The following is a 17,165-nucleotide window of genomic DNA, read 5'->3' on the forward strand; positions in this document are numbered from 1 at the left end:
TAAAATAATGAAACAGTGATAGAGTTTTTCCATCTTATAAATTTTCAAAAATTATCAAAGAATTCTATACCCTTCTCATCTTTTACAAAAAAACATTGTTCTGCTTTGTTTTTTTGGGGGGGTGGGGGGCGGGGGGGGAAATAACTTATATTCAGAAACAATACTATTTGAAAAATATTTCATAACTTCTAGAGCATTGCACCAACTTCTTTTTCTGTTTTATATTTACAAAAACAGAAAAAATTCTTTTCTACAAACTCTAATCAGTGTTCTCCCTAAGCATTTTTTTTTAAGGGCGGCCTGGCCTGGATCCCTTTAATCCTCATAAATGAGTCCTTTTTGCCCCCTTTCTAAAAATAGGCTATCAACCCTTAAAAATGCTACCTTATTATTATTTCCTTCAGGAAAAGGTTTTCTTTATCACCTGCTTCAATGAAGGTGGTTTGTGATTTTTTTAGTTAACAATAATTATTTAACTTAAATTTTTAATTTCATTCCTTTTTATTGAAAATTTTCTTATACTGTCTAGTTATTTAGTTAAAGTTCGCATGATACTCAGCCCCAGAGATATTCACATCTTTTATTAAGAAGGGAAGTATATTACTGATTCCTTTAATAATTTTAAATTACACCAATATTTTTTTTTTAAATGAATACCTATTATTTAAAAAATGTACCTTCAGATGTTTATTTTCTCATAAGTTTCAATTCAAAATATAGAAAAAAACTTTAAAGTTGCATATCAATCAATCCTTTTTTTTAGTTTATTTATTTATTTAAAGAAAATTTATACACAGAGATTGTCTCTTAGCTTGCCTTTAATTATTTTTCAAAAGCATCAAGTTTTTCTGCTATTTTGATAATGAGTGAGAATTACTTTGTGAAATATACACATAAAATAGTATAAGAGGATAATTTAAAAATTGAGGATCGAATTCAGTTTTTTCATGGTATTACATATTTTAATAAATTTTAACAGTAATAAGTGAGTGCCCATTTTCACGAGGAAGCACATTGCTTTTTTTTATTCCTAAAGAGAACTCTGCATTAATTAGTAGTTACTCTTACTAATACAAAAAAGAATAATCACCAAAAAAAAAAGATGGGCCAAAAAAGGTAGAAAAAGAATACCATGCATTTTTATTTACCACAAAACTTTAAATAATGTACAGACAAAGCAGATATATAATCTGTGATAAGAGCTATGTAGCTCATATAAAATGTAATTAGCAAAAAGAGCACCAAAATGCTTATGAAATATATCAAGCAATTAAGCTTTCAATAGATAAAATTGAAAATAGGTAATAATTAGATATTAATGAAAAATGCCACTCACTCACTTACTTCTAGGCACTACAGCCCATGAAGAATCTTGCCCTACCTCACCACACATCTTCAAACTTTTAAATCATCAGCTTTCTTCTTACTATTTTTAATTTTAATGATTTTTACGTCTCACTCAATTTCCTGAAACCACTGTATTCTGGGTCTCCCAATACTACTCTTTCCTTTTATTTTTCCTCAAGTGCCAAAAAGACCTATTTTAAACCTCAATTCGTATTCATTTTTACTAAGTGATACAACCACTGCAGCCTTTCACACTTAATGACATTATTTATAATGAAAACACCAATATTTAAAATTTCATTTGTTTGAATCATAATAATTTTCATCAAACAAATGATTTTTTGATAATGTAGCTGTTTTAAAATTTATTCTGCATTTCAACAACTACCTTCCATCTCAAAATGTATAAAACAACAAAGCATAATTTTACATAAATTAATACTTACTTGAATGGTGTATTGAGTATAATTTTGTCCCACAGGCATTTCTCCTATTTTCACAGTTGAGAAATTTTGACCGAGGTGCAATCGACCGTCTAAGAAGGATACTAGCTGATTAACAATATGGCATTTTTCAGAAGAATCCAAAATATATGTGAATAATGGAAAAGGATGTGGCAGGTTTTTATCATCAAACACAGTGTGCAGCCAGCGCAACGCTGCATTAAAATGCTGAAACAAAATTATTAAGACAGTGTAAGTTTAGGGCAAACAAACAATAAAAGAGTAAAATATTTTTAACATAGGTATACAAAGTTTGGAATTAATAAAATATAAAATAAATATGGTATATTTGTGAATATAAACTGAGAATTTGAAGAAAATTTTCTAAGCTAAAGTTGGGGGTCGGCTTATAATGGCATAAACCAACTTTGAAAAGTTCCATTAGGACATCACCAAAAGACTTATCGCCTTTGTCATGCATTAGAAAATATCAGTAAATATTCTAAAATGTACATACAAAACATAAAAATAAATACATAAAATAATAGTTCTAAATGGCATGCTTAAATACAAAAATTGAAAAAACACATCAAAAAGACAAATAGACAATATGAAAGCCATACTAGTATTTTTAAATTTTCTAACTACGAATTCGGAAGGTCCATGCTTCTTTTACCCACTCTGCAACTGTCACTAAATCTACTGTTACTACATGAGAGGGGGTAAATTTGTATTTCCAAGCGTATCACACCCTATTTTTTTTACTTTGGCTTACCAACAATTCTGTATTTTGGGTAAATTTTCAAAGAAAAAACATACTCTTCAGCTCACAAGCAAATAAGCTTATATTCAAAAATATAAGTACTAATACAAAAACAAGTCATCAAAAAAATTTGTGTATTAAAAAATGATAAAAAGTTTCTAGCAATATTTCCAATTTTCAAACAAGCTTTAAAAAAAATCTAAGCAGCTTCAAACATTTAATCAGAAATAAATTTTTGATTCATTAGAAAAATATTAATTTGCGTTGATATTCTTAAAGTGTTGGGTTTTTAAAATTTAGAAAAATTTCTAGACTTGTAGTATACACTTTTAAAAATTAACCTTATAAAAACTTAAATATCTATACAAATGTAGCAATTGTAAGAGTCAGTATACTCGAAGTAGCGTACAAACATAATTTATTACACTTTTATCAATATTTAAAAAACTGCTAATTTCTTAGCAATGCAGAAATATATATTAAATAATAATTCATAACAACATTTTTTAACAAAAATTACTTGTTAAGATTTCCAACAATTTTTAACTTTATAGATGAATTATAACCCTTGTATCATCACCACTAGCTACACAACTGATTTTATTTTATTGCTAGTTTGAAACAGCTAATCAACATTGGATTTTGGGCTATCCTGAACCCAACATTGAAGACAAGGATACTTTTAACTCAAGCATTCAGACAAAATCACGTCAATGAAAGACTTATATACCATTGATTAAACTTGTTACTTAATTCAACCATACTTTTTCAATATCATTTAATGAAAAGATGAAGAATACTCTACCACTTGATGAGGAAACTTAGCAGGGCAAAACAGAATAATTCCAGACACACCAAGAAGAAAGTCTTCAAGTTCAGATGTTGACGAAGAATCAAACACTGCACACTCAATACTTACAAGTGTTGTTCCCACATTCAGAACATAGAAACTTAAGAGATTCTGCAACAACAAAAAAAAGTGTATAGTATTGAGAAAACATAAGGTTTACATCTGGGGTTAATTCAATAAAATAGATGTATAGATATGGGAGTTTCCAGAAATTGGACGATTTTTGCGTCACCACATTTCATAAGAAAAGATTTATTTTAAAACAAAAATAGACTTATTTGTAACATATAAAATTGTTTTAGGACCTCTATGATATGTCTCAATAAAAATTAATGCAAATAAGATTTAAATAATTCAAATATTATTTGAAAACCAAATAAAATCACAAGAAAGGTATAAGTTTCATGTGCTTATATAAAACTTATTTTCTTAAGCTTTGATCACAAAAATTTTAGCCTATAATGTAGAAATGTGACTTATTACTAAAGTCTGAACTTTGATGACATTTACATTTAATTTAAAATTTTAGTTTAATTTTTGGAACAGTTCTTTTCCTTTTAGGACATTTTTGAATACTTGTTTTTTTTAATTTTAGGATATTTGTTGCTATGTAATTCCTCATTCTTTTAATGAAAAGAAAAAAAAATTTCTAACTCTCCTGGAAATTTGCACCAATTATGGGACACTTTGCATATGAAAAGAAATTGAGTGTCAAAGTACATTCAGTTTACTTCTAGCGAACATTAGAACTTATTTTCAAAATATACAATTCTTAAGGAAAGTAAAAGATATTTCTAACTAACTTTTAATTACAATATTAAACTGACCAAAAAAGAAGATTTTATCAATTTAATTACAGGCTACTGAATAATCTTTTGAATCTTAAAGTAAACATGAAATTTCTAATCCAAACTCGCACAGTAAATAACATTTCTTAACGTCCTTAATTTGCATATATTTATCGCTATCAAACAGATATAACATTTTAATATACATTACCCAAGCATTTAAAATAAAAACTTACATTTCTCCCAGATGAGTTTGGTATAGGAGTAAGCTTTAATTTTGCCGACAACCATTCAAGCAAAGTAGATAATTTATCTTCACCATAATTTATGAATAAAATGCCAAGTTTGAAGTATTGAGTGATTCCAGTATTTCTAAGATATGCAGGAGGGAAGTCAGCAAGCTTTGATACACTTGAAAAACTCTTGTCATCTAGTGGCTCCCAGCCAACTTTTTGCTTTCGCTGTTCAATTTTTGAATCTACAATAAAATATTATATTACTAAAAGATCAATGTGTTAATGCTATAGACATAGAAACAGTAAATCTAAAATACCACTTAATTTATTTTTTTTTTTAAAATTAGAACTCCTTAAACTGAGAATAAATTCCTTTATTTCATTATTATGGTAAAAAAAAAGTTTATTCCTTTGAAATAATAAAATTCAGCTGTAAATACTGTGGAAAATATCAATCTCTTAAACACCTAATCGCCGAATGTGACAAATTCCGGACACTCCGAGGAAATCTCTTTCGTAATATGAACGACTTGACTCTTTGGTTCCGATCTAAAGCACAAAAATATGCTATCACTGAGATTATTAAACGTACCCTGGTAGATATAATGACACCAGACGATCTCATGGACCCTCTTCATATGAATCAAATTTAGATCTTTGCACCTAATTAACATCTCTCGGGGTTGCATAGCGACCACCTGCCCTGCCACAAACAGCTAATTGCTCTTAATGCTTTCTTTTAATTCTACTCACTTCACTTCATTGCTATTTATTTGTTTTTAACTTTGGAACCCTTTTGGTTCAATGATATTTTATATTTTATATTCTGGAAGCCTGTTGGTTCAATTTCTTACGTTTAAATTGCTTTTGCTTGTCTAATTTACCTTTTGATTCAATGTTTTTAATGTTTACAATCTTTCACTTACCTGTTTACCCTCTTGGATCCAATGTTATATACTGTATTCTTTTTCAGATTGCTGTTGTTAGTAATATTCAAAGATACTTAAGAAATCATGTAATGCTATATCAAATTCGTCTCTATTCAAATCTAAGGCATACAAGTCATTGTCAACTAAAATTATAGGATGTCAACTAAAATTTAGGATAAGCATTAAATATTATTATATTTATTTATTATTCATTTATTTTGTTTTATTATTCATGTTTATCATTGTAAATTCTCATCTTCTTTTGTTTTCAAAATGGAAATTGTATTGCATCCTTTTGTTGGTCAATAAATTTTCACCCCGGATGCCCCCGCTAGGGGGCGGGACGGGGATGAGCTTTGAATATATATTCCTTTGAAATGAATTTTGACATAATGTAATGTAACTTTATAATGTTTATAACATAATAAAATTAAACTATGTAGGGATAAAATTGCTCCATTCTAAGTTTTTGCTAAAAACAACCATACATGGATTTTAAAATATATACAAAGTATTCATATGCTCTTTCATTTTTACACTCTTACCATAATTTTGCAGAGATACGCCATGGCATTTAAAATTTTAAACCTCAAGTTTTGGTATGGGCAGCATATCTAATGGAACAGCCTATCTGGAGACTTTTTTTGGCCTTCTCTTTCTCCTTAAGGTTTAAAATTCTATTTTCTTGATTTCATTCTAAAACATGTAAATACCACCCATCTCCTTTTTATCTTTTGGGAGCATCTATTTCTATACTTTACAATCAATAATTCTCTTAGGAATTAACAATACAGGTGAAAACTGGTGGCAAGAATGTACCAGTAGGATCCAGTTCCATGTGGTATAATTTTGTGTAAAGAAAACTTTTTTTAAAAATTTATTATAACAGTTTTTAGTAGCTTAATCACTTTGGTTTATAAAAAATTAGGTATTTCAAATCAAAATAGAATAAAGAAATGAGATGCAATCACAATTGTTTTATCTAACACAATTTTGCCCAAAATTAAGGTTGTTTTCAGAGTTATTTATTCAGGGTGGCCACTCAAATCAGATTTCAAATTTCCCTGATTTTTACAGGTTTTCCAGATAAAAATCTTAAAATTTCCAGGTTTTTGTTTCTTTTTTCTTATAAAGTGTTGGATGTGTACAAGAAAATTGTCTATATTTTATTCAAAATGTTATTTCTTAATGTTTTGGTACAAAATTTTGAATCAAAAATCATATATTGACCAACAAAAGAGTAAAATTAAATATTAATATATAGTTGGTTCTTAAAAAAACCTTTTTTTTAAAATATGTTATAAAAGTTTAAAATGAAATAGAAAAAGTAAACATTAATGCAACAATTGTAATGATTTGTCCACAAAAATTGCTGTGAGCGATTGTAAAAAAATGTGTGATTGGTTGGTTTGCTGAGAAAAAATAATTCACAGATTTCTTTGAATGTGAGTAGAAAAGCTTTCAGAAAAAGAGAGCAATATAAAATCTATTATTATTAAATTATAACCAACTAATTTTTGGAGAATTTTATAAAGTTAAAAATACAAAAACATTTTGTCAAAATAGGAAAAAAAATTACCACCAAAGCATCGGAACAAACTTGAGCCATAAATGGATTCAGCCCAAGGACAGAATTTAAAAACAGAAGCTAATATCCTAATCCCTTTTTCCACCTCCACCAAAATCTTTCCTAAATTGCACAGTCCCACAGCGGTCAAAGGTTTCTACATTCATTTAGCAATCGTGAGAGAATTTTATGTAGCATTCTAGCTTAACAGAGCTGTAATGGAGCAAATTTTGATGCGAGCAAAGTATTGCTGAGTTGATGATATTTCAACTGTTTGGCGATACATTTCCATTAAAAAAAAGTGGGTATAATGGATGAAATAATTTAAATTAAGAAAATTAGTATATAATTTAAAATAGTTAAATTAAAAAAATTATCGAAGAAAAAATTTCCAGCTTTTCTTTAAAATTCCCTGATTTTTCCAGGTTTTTATCCAAATTTCCCTGATATTTCCAGGTTTTTTCCAGTATAAAAAAAGTTCCCTGATAATTCCAGGTTTTCAAGGTTTTCCAGGTGGGTGGCCACCCTGTTATTAAATTTTAATAACTTCCTTGAAACTTTTAAGCTCCTTAATCACTTCATTTACATGTAATTATGTTATTTTTAATTAGCATTTAATGATTTGATGCATGTGATTGTTTTCCGTTTGAATTATACAATAATGTATATCATAAAATTTTACATATTTTTGAAAAGCTTGATTTTGAAAGCAATTGAAATCCATTATTTTGGATTTAAAGTAGAATTACATAGATTCATTTATAGAATTTATAATTATTATTTCAATGATTTACTGCTGAATTACTTATTTCATTTGCAACATAATAATATATCATTATTTCATAGTTGAGTTTATGATTGTTCTTCTAGTGCAGAATTTCTGATGAAATAATTTTTTGGTTTCAGCCAAATTTTGCAGGTTTGATGAATATCCCATAAGATGTATCTCTGAAAAATTAAGGCAATGAAGAAGTCAAAGGAAAAAAACACCTTTGCATAAAAATTATTAAAAAAAAAAAATTTTGAATAGGAAATGCTCAGAATTGTTTTTTAAATTCCATCCACAAGCACTAAGGCCTTTTCATTGTAATTATTTTTAGCTATGGCATTTTTATTATTCATTTTTAATTTCAGAATTATCCACTAGAGTTCTGCTGCTGAACTTGATATTTAATTATTGAACAATTTGTGTGGAATAAACATTTCCCTTATTTGCAAGATTTCCCCAGTTTGGCAGTTATTTGCTATAGAAATCAATCAATGAAACAAAATAAATTAGAAATGTTATAATTATAAAATAATTAAAATGTAGAAATACATTGATTTTTTTATATATAAATTATATAAAGAAAAACAAAAATATTTAGTGAACATTAAAATGTTTCTGTTTAAATTTTAAAAAGTAAATTCCTTAAATCACTTTCCAGTTACACTTAAATATTAATTCTTTTTAATTCTTTATTTAGAGTAAAATAATTTTAGACAAATGCATTATTCATATAAATAAATAAATACCTGCCAAGCGAGAAACAGAACAGTGAGTCTTATAAGCAGTAAAAGGACTGGTAGCACCTGATGAAACATATTCTGAGTTCATTAGCATAGGCACCCAAGATGATGAGGGTTCAAAATCTTCAATAATTTTTCTCTGCTTTTTCCGTTGGCAGTATAGTTTCCATCTAAACATTAAAATTACTCTTAATTGAACTATTTTCAGAATTTTAATGATAATTACTTTAAGGCAAAATGTCATTTCGATAAAAGTAAGCTGTTATTATAATATTTATCAACAGGCCCTTTTTCACATCTATGCATATTTAAAAAAAAAAATCTCATTTGTTAATTTTTTTGAATTTGCAGTAATATTTTTCAATCACATTAGTAAAAATTCCCTATAAACTCTGTAATAAATTTATTCAACATAATTTGCTTAAATTTTAGAACAGGATGCATACTAGAAGAGTTTGTTCAATAGTAACAATAATTGAATTTAATAATCTGAATAAATAAAAAATGATTTGGAAATGAGACAAACATGATTAAAATTTTGTAACTGAAATACATTTCTTTTGAGATATTTCTAGTTCACATGATTAAAAGTAACAGTAAAAACTATGGTAATCTAATAAAAAAAATTGCAAACCAGTGTGAACAAAACATTGATAATAACATCAGAAGAATGGAAAAACAAATCAAGTACATGAATATGATAATTAATTTTCATAACTTTCCACAATAAGTTATGCAATTTGTTTTCTGCCAAATTAAAAGTCTAACCTATCAAGAACCAACTCATTTTTTTTATTCGTCTTGTACTATTACAATAAGCAAATTAAATATTATGAATAATGTGAATAAATTATCTTGGAAAGCAAGCCTACCAGATACTGGATGCAGTGATGACAGGATTTTATTGAAATGCGCAAACTTGAGCCACATATTATTAAGGAAATTGGTGTGGATTAAAAGATATATTTATCAAAGAATTGGTTGTTTACAAGAAATAGCATTTGAAGACTTTTGAGTTTTTGTAATCATTGATAATTAATTATTGATGAGTTTTTGTAATCATTTAAGAAGAAAGAAATCAAAATTGTCCACATTTTGTTTTCAAAATAATGAAATTAAACAAATACAAATGTATTCAAATCATTCAGTTGAAATGAAATGATTATTCATTTTAATGAACATATTTATAATTATTTTTTTTTAAAAAAATGAACTTAAAATAGTAAACACTGAAATAAGGCCCAGAAAGTGCAGCTGCAAGACCTATTCCCTACAGAACATTTCCTGCCAGCACAAAATTACAAAACAAAGCTAAGTAAAGCATTAATTTATATTTTGCTAAGAAAAGTTAAAAGAATCTTTAGATTTTATGATAGAAAATCCTAGATATGGGTGAATATTTAAAAGTGGAGTTCAGACGAAATCTTCTCACAAGCGAACAAAAGATTTGTAGAATTTTTTATTAAATAATTTTCATCTAATTAAAGCGAGTGGGATTCAAGAAACAAGGCCTTATCTCAATGAATGATAACAGTTTCTTTAGCAGCTATGTCTAATTATTAGTTCATTATCAAAAGAAAATCAAGCATGCAACTTCAATTTATCTCTCTTTTTTTTTTCAATAATTCCTAAACATTCTGACTCAGGGACAAGATAAGCCAAACACCCCAAGCCTTGCATTCACCTTATAGTAATTAAAAGTACAATTAATTAAAAATATTAACAAACACCTTAAAACATAAGGATAGATCCAATATTGATTGATATAACATGAAAAGTGAATTTAGCCATAATTAATTGTTGTTCATATTTTAAATAACTCAGCAAAAGAAACTCAAAGAAAAAATATATGTTCGAGAATTCAATATATACTATGCTAACATTAAAGTGGTAGAAGAAAAAACAATTAAAAATAGATTTTTGAAATTTGCTCGCATAATATTGAATAATAACTGGTTGCACACTTGTTTTGAAATAAAAGGTAAGCTGCTATGAAAAGGAAGACTCATCCACTCATTGAGTGAATTGTATTAATTAAAAATTAATTTAATGCTTTATTTATTAGGAAAAAAAGATTTCAGAAGAAAATTAAATTAAAAAGCTAAGAAATATGGTATATAACAGAGAAGTAAAATAACAGGAAAAATAGTATCATAGAACACATAATTAAAAAATATCACCACAAAATATATTTTTATTTGTAATCAATAAATTTTCAAAAACTAAATTTTTATTCTTTAATGTGAAACGGAGTAAGAATGGATAAAAGAAGAATAAATAATAGAAAGAACAGATTATAGAATCAGGATTAAAATGATTTTTGTCAAAATGTATGAGTAAAAATTGATCCAGAAAAACATTACTTATAAACAGTTCCCATGACAATCTGTTTTTGCTTCCTAGCCAATTCTTCATCACGCTTTCTTTTGTAACTCCACTCTTCAGCAATAATTTCTTCACAAATTTTTGAAGAAATTTCTTCAATGCACTGAGTATAGACTTCATCACTCACATCAGCAATTAATGCAGCTTCAGTTTCAGCTCTATGTATGGGGAAAAAATTGCAATAAAATATTTATAACCTAAACAAGAACAACCAATATCAAACTTATAAATTTTTAAGATTCTAAAAAAAAAAAAAAAAATCAGCACATACAACTGTATCAACAATTATTAAAATAACTTTTTTATGAATCAGAATGAAATTTCAGTTTTCAAATTTTGATGATAAGACCTCAAAGTCTATTTAAAAAAGGGATAGATGGAAACTGCAAATTCTCCTTGATTACATTAGTTAAATAAAAAAGGGTTACACCATGCAATGAAGCATTCATCAGGAGCTCTGGTGACCCAATGGTTAGTTGGAGAACCGGACTCCGATCTGGAGGGTTCAATTCTCGATTCCGCTAAGACGCACCAAGTACATGTGACATATGTGCTCATAAAATCTAAGAAATCAGAAGTCCTGTGGTTGGTCGCTGAGCAGTATAATAGGTGCAGGGATCTGGAAAAAATTCCTGCCCCATTGAGGAAGTGACCTTACAAATGAGTGGCACTGAAATATATATGGTGGAGTTCTGAGTTAAGACTTACTTTCACCCTTGTGGTGCTCTTGTAATACAAAAGGCACAGCTTTTCGACTCAAATCAAAAAAGGTCAATGGCTGGTGAGCTTGGCCTGCATTCATCAGAGCAAGAGTTTGCATAGATTAATTTATAATGAGTGACAATTTTGAACAATCATTTTAGCCAGCAGATAAAAACAAATTATATATGAAATTCCAATTTAATTGGATAAGGTCTAAAACTTGAGTTTACCCATATGACAAAAACAAAGACCAGATTTTTAATCAAACAATTGTAGCAAATAATGAATAATTTCACTTACTTTAATTTCAATAATACCTCTTCATCTTCACCTGATGAAATGCCATAACTATCAGAACTATGAAAACAAAGTAAACATTTACAATTAATTACGAAGCATTGTTCAGTGTAACTGATATAAAAGAGAATACATGAGCACTAACAGAGAAAAAAAAATTTTTTTACTTAATTTTAATGAAAGTTAAAAAAGTGTCTTACTTTTCAGTAAAATCAAGCTCAGCAATTTTCTGATCATCTGTTTCATTTTTACCTAAACTAAAAGCAATTGAAACACCATCCGCAACTTCTTTATCATTAATTATTCCCTCTGTTTTATCCTGAATTTTAAGAAAGAAAAAATACATTTAACTAACTACTAAAAATTAAGAATAGTTATTTATGTAGGCACAAAATTTTTTTTTAATTATTATAAATCCTATACTAAGTACAGGAAATGGCATAAAAAAAATTGTTTTAAACAATTGTTTTGATCATCTGTTTCATTTTTACCTAAACTAAAAGCAATTGAAACACTATCCGCAACTTCTTTATCATTAATTATTCCCTCTGTTTTATCCTGAATTTTAAGAAAGAAAAAATACATTTAACTAACTACTAAAAATTAAGAATAGTTATTTATGTAGGCACAAAATTTTTTTTTAATTATTATAAATCCTATACTAAGTACAGGAAATGGCATAAAAAAAAATTGTTTTAAACATTGTCTGATCAAGCTTAGTTGAGTCAATTCATATTAAAGAGTTAAAAGTCTTAATTTTAATTCAGAACAAAATTAATTTATTTATTTTAGTAATTCCACAGCTAAAAAAAGAAAATAATTTGTTAAATCTTCCAATTTTGCCTAATTAATTAATTTTATAAATGAAATAGGGAGTCTTCATAAACTTTATATTACTGCATATATTAAATTTTATATTATTGTATTAATAATATGTAAAAAGCCAGAAAACCAATAGCTTTTAAGTTTACATAAATATTGATTGGTTACAAAATTTGTCAAAATTTCATCCTAAAAAAAGAACGTATATTGCACATTAATTTTATTTATGGTTACTGGGCATTTTGCTAATTGATACTTTCAAGGAATATTGATAAGGTAATGATCAAAATGCTTATAAAAAACAGACAACGTCAAGTTTTAAAAATTTCAGCTAGTTTTGAGTTTTAATTTTCAGGCTGTTTGCTAATAGCAATATAAATGGAAATGAGATAACAAGCTTTAACTGCTGTTGTTTCTAATAACTCTTGGACAAGCAAAGCTTGTGATCAATTGGTTTTTTGCAAATTAAGTAAGGAAAGTGAGTCTCTCATTTTGACAAGAGCACTGCAAGGCTGAAAGTATGTCTTAGCTGAGAACCTCGTGAATAGATGGCAGCACCACTCATCTGTAAGACCATCTCCTCAATTTAGATATAGGTCTGAAGGGGAAGAAAAAATTTTCCTGATATCTGCAGCCGTGTTACTGATCAGTCAACGACCATAAGACTTTCGATTAAACAGATTTTATGAGCACATAGATTACAAGCATTTGGCGAGTTTTAGTGGAATTGAGGATAAAATTCCAGCCTATCCAAACAGAAGTCCGAGTCCCTAACCACTGGACTATAATGTCCCCTTCTTTAACTAATAAGCTACGTAGACAGAAATTTTCCAGTGTAGTGCAGTATCTCCAATGAATAATATAAGTGTAAGATAGTTACCTCAGAGGGAAAGCAAACGGATTGAAGACTACAAATTTAGTATTGTTAAGGATCGTCAATTAAAAGGCTAATCTAATATATATAATTCTCTTATGTGGCTCCCAAATTTTGGCTGTATTTCTTTTCCGCCGGTGGCAACGTTTGCTCTGTTTTGTTTACGTTATTATTTCTCTTACACGGCGAATCGACTAATGATTGCCTCTAAAAATTTCACATGCCAAATCTAGCTGAGGTGGCTCAACATATAGCGCTTTTAAAAACCGAAACTGAAATAACAAGAGAGCATCAGCTTCGGCATTCTCATACTATTAAGCTAGGCAGAAGTGAGTAGTCTTTGTCAATAGATCTCTATTTTAGTATTTTGTCGAAAGTGCTTTTTTTTCACGAATTTGCATATTACAAATTTATTTGATGATTTTTTATTTAGATCACAAATTATACTATAGCACATTTCTAATAGGTTTAACGAATTACATGTCATTTATTTGAATTCAAATTTATTTTGATGACTTAGTATTTACTAAAAAGATGTAATTTTTTAAAAAAAAAAAAAAGGTTTTATATGGATTTGAATGATTGTTTTGAATTCTTAAAATTTTGTGCATTTGCAATGCACCTAAGTTAGTAGCGAGCAAAGCGAGCTTGGTTTGTGAAGCAAACCATATAAGATTGCGTAGCAATTTTCGGGGGTTGGCGAGCGTTAGCGAGTAGGGGGCGCAGCCCACTAGTTAAAAGGAATTTAGTGTTATTTTTTAATAAAACTGATTAAAGACACAGAGTTCAAAGAAAAACATTTCATATTTCTATCAAATCACAATAATTAATAATTTTCATAATTGATTGATAAAGATGTATACTTTTAAAGTTCTGATAAAATATAATGAAAATTCAGACACTTAATTAAAGACGTGGCATTCCGTTTAAAGTCAAAATGTCAAAAAGTACAAATTTATATCTTTCTGTCTTTTCTAATAATGAAATTATTAAAACTATAATATTATCATTTTTATGATAATAATTTAGACCAAATAATTTTGTTTATTTAAATTTTTTACTACTAGATTGCGTAGCTGTAAATAAGACTTCAATTCAATATTCAATGCATTATCAGAAGTAATATTCATTTAAAAAACATAATTACCTTAATGAGCTTTGAAAATGGAAGAACAGAACTAATTTTCGTCTCTAAACTTTTGGAATTAGTTTTCTGCATTTTACTAATGGAATTAAGGGTTTGTAGAGGTGGTACAACAGAACTGATTTGCTGCAATGTTTTAGCTGAACTTCCTTGCACCAATGGTTGAACAGAACTAGTTTGCTGTAATTGCTTAAAAGAATTAGTTTGCTGCAATGACTTTACAGTACTAATTTGCTGCAATGGCTTTATAGTACTAATTTGCTGTAATGGCTTTATAGTACTAATTTGCTGCAATGGCTTTATAGTACTAATTTGCTGCAATGGCTGAATAGGCCTAGTTATAAGCTGTGAGACTGGAGATCTTGGCAGTGTCTTATTCATGTTTGGCTTTGATTGGTCTAATGTGAGTGTGACAGATTTTTCATGAGGAACCTCGCCAACAGCTCTGCGTCTATCTCTGTTTGGATCTGTCCGGTTAAAGGAACTTGATAAAAATTGGGATATTGGCAATGATGGTCTCAATTCGTTTGCAGGAGCAAAAAAAGATTTTTCTGTTACTGATTTCTTTTGGGTAAACATCTTTTGTGAAGTTGATTCGACAGATTTTTTAGGTGCAGAAAAATCTTTAAATGAAAAAGTACTAGAAACCACATGACTTGAAGAACTCCTTAATGGCTGAGGTGCTGTAAAATCTTCAACAGAAGCAACTGATACCACAGGAGCTTTTGAGATGGTAGATTTGTGTATTCCTGAATTTGTCGTATGTGGTTGCTTTTGTAAGCTCATAAAACTCTTTGATGACCAAGTGCTGTCTTGAGTATTAGTTTTGAATGAGAAAGTTTGGCTTTGTTCAACATCTTTTTCCTTATGAGAATTCAACAAAGAAGTTTTTTCCTCATTAACAGAAATTTTTGAAGGAACGAATGTTTTTTTAACATCTTTCAAGTTATTTTTATCCACAGAAGTTTTGACTGGAAAAAATGCTTCTCTATTATCTTTTACAGTATTTTCATTCACAGTAGCTTTAACAGGCCAGATTGATTCACTGGTATCTTTCACTTCTTCTATGTCCTGATCCATTTCTTCTACAAAATCTTCATCTATACCTAAATACAAAAAACGAAGGGGAAAGAAAGCATGAGGGAAGCAACAAAGTTAAATATCAACAAAAAAAAAATACTGCTATGTTAGAACAGATTAAAACTTTCAAAGAAAAAAAACTAATCATGTAGTACAAAATTAAATATTTAAATGTAGCATTTTTTTTCTTTACTATTTCATGATCGTTTTATTTTTAACTACCATGATTGCTCCACAAATATGTTTGTTCTGTGTCATAAAACACAAGTTTCATAGCAGCCAACATAAAAAGAAAAAGACTCAGACTTAACAAAGCAATACAAATGTAATGATGACTATTCGGTAACACCGATAATATTTTCAGACATGATGAGTTTAAAAGATTTTTACTGTCAAAAAAACTCAAACATTATATTGTATTAACTATAAATTTAAGCTGACTGCAATGTTCTATATCTAATTAACATTATGATAGATCAACAGTATTAAAAGGATTACACATTGATTAGCATTGAATTTATTTTATGTTTACGATAAATTTTAAAGATTTTTATTGTCAAAAAAACTATATTTTATTAACTACAAAAAATTTTTTGACTACAATATTTTCCTTTTAAGATTAATATTATGATGGATTAATAATATTAAATATTAACGTAAGATATTTTTATTATGCAAATTATATCTTGAAATTCATAATTTTTGATAGTAATATATTGAATATATTGATAGTAATATATTGAATACATTTAAAACAGTAGCAAATAAAAAAATCCTATTATAGAAACTGAATCAATCATTCATTCCAATAAATCATCTGTAGTTAATTATTGCTTTTTCTTTCCCCACAAAAATTTTTTTTAAAACAATTGTCTGTGAAATTACAAGCTAGCGCAGTTAGAGAAAATCGAATAACCATCTCTCTGATCAAGCAAAGAATGTTAAAACGTCAGTTTTTCCAAACACTAAATAATTTAATTAAAATTCCATACAATAAATAATAGCAGAAAATATACTCTAAAAGCACTGCTAAACTACATGTCAAAAGTGTAGTGCTATTAAAATCAATTCAAATCAATCAATTCAATTGATTTGGTTCAATATCAATTTCACAAATTTTAACTGAAGAAGCATATTTTGGTGTGGTATATCATATTTTAACTACTTTCATTATAATTCTTGTTAAAGTGTGTGTGCTTTTGTTTCTGAGTTGCACTGCAACTGAGATGCAAAATTGTCACTGCTTTGAGCAGGTCAGTGAAATTGAACTCTTTTTTTTTTTTTTTAACTTTGTATGTTTGTAATCATGCATTTTATTTTTTTCTACTTCAATGCTCATTTAATATACTAATTTAAAAACAAACGATCAATCAATATAATTTGAAACAAATATGCAGTTTTCAAAGAGTTAAAAATAAAAAAACGCTGA

General features: G+C 27.9%; 1 protein-coding gene across 2 annotated transcripts in view; it reads right to left on the reverse strand.

Annotated features, from left to right (window-relative positions):
• The window catches only part of xmas (RRM_XMAS2 and SAC3_GANP domain-containing protein xmas), a 48,771-nt gene that overhangs the window by 9,623 nt on the left and 21,983 nt on the right, over positions 1 to 17,165 (reverse strand). For both annotated transcript variants that reach the window (XM_087150384.1, XM_087150385.1), the window contains exons 13-20: positions 14,660 to 15,762; positions 12,017 to 12,135; positions 11,820 to 11,876; positions 10,796 to 10,975; positions 8,439 to 8,602; positions 4,428 to 4,669; positions 3,359 to 3,514; positions 1,794 to 2,018 (exon numbers count right to left, since the gene is read on the reverse strand). In XM_087150384.1, coding sequence (XP_087006510.1) covers positions 1,794 to 2,018; positions 3,359 to 3,514; positions 4,428 to 4,669; positions 8,439 to 8,602; positions 10,796 to 10,975; positions 11,820 to 11,876; positions 12,017 to 12,135; positions 14,660 to 15,762 — 2,246 coding nt within the window. The remainder of the gene's footprint in view (positions 1 to 1,793; positions 2,019 to 3,358; positions 3,515 to 4,427; positions 4,670 to 8,438; positions 8,603 to 10,795; positions 10,976 to 11,819; positions 11,877 to 12,016; positions 12,136 to 14,659; positions 15,763 to 17,165) is intronic.

This window comes from Parasteatoda tepidariorum, chromosome 8 (assembly GCF_982258835.1).
Source record: "Parasteatoda tepidariorum strain Cologne lab strain chromosome 8, Ptep-v5.0, whole genome shotgun sequence".
Classification (NCBI taxonomy): domain Eukaryota; kingdom Metazoa; phylum Arthropoda; class Arachnida; order Araneae; family Theridiidae; genus Parasteatoda; species Parasteatoda tepidariorum.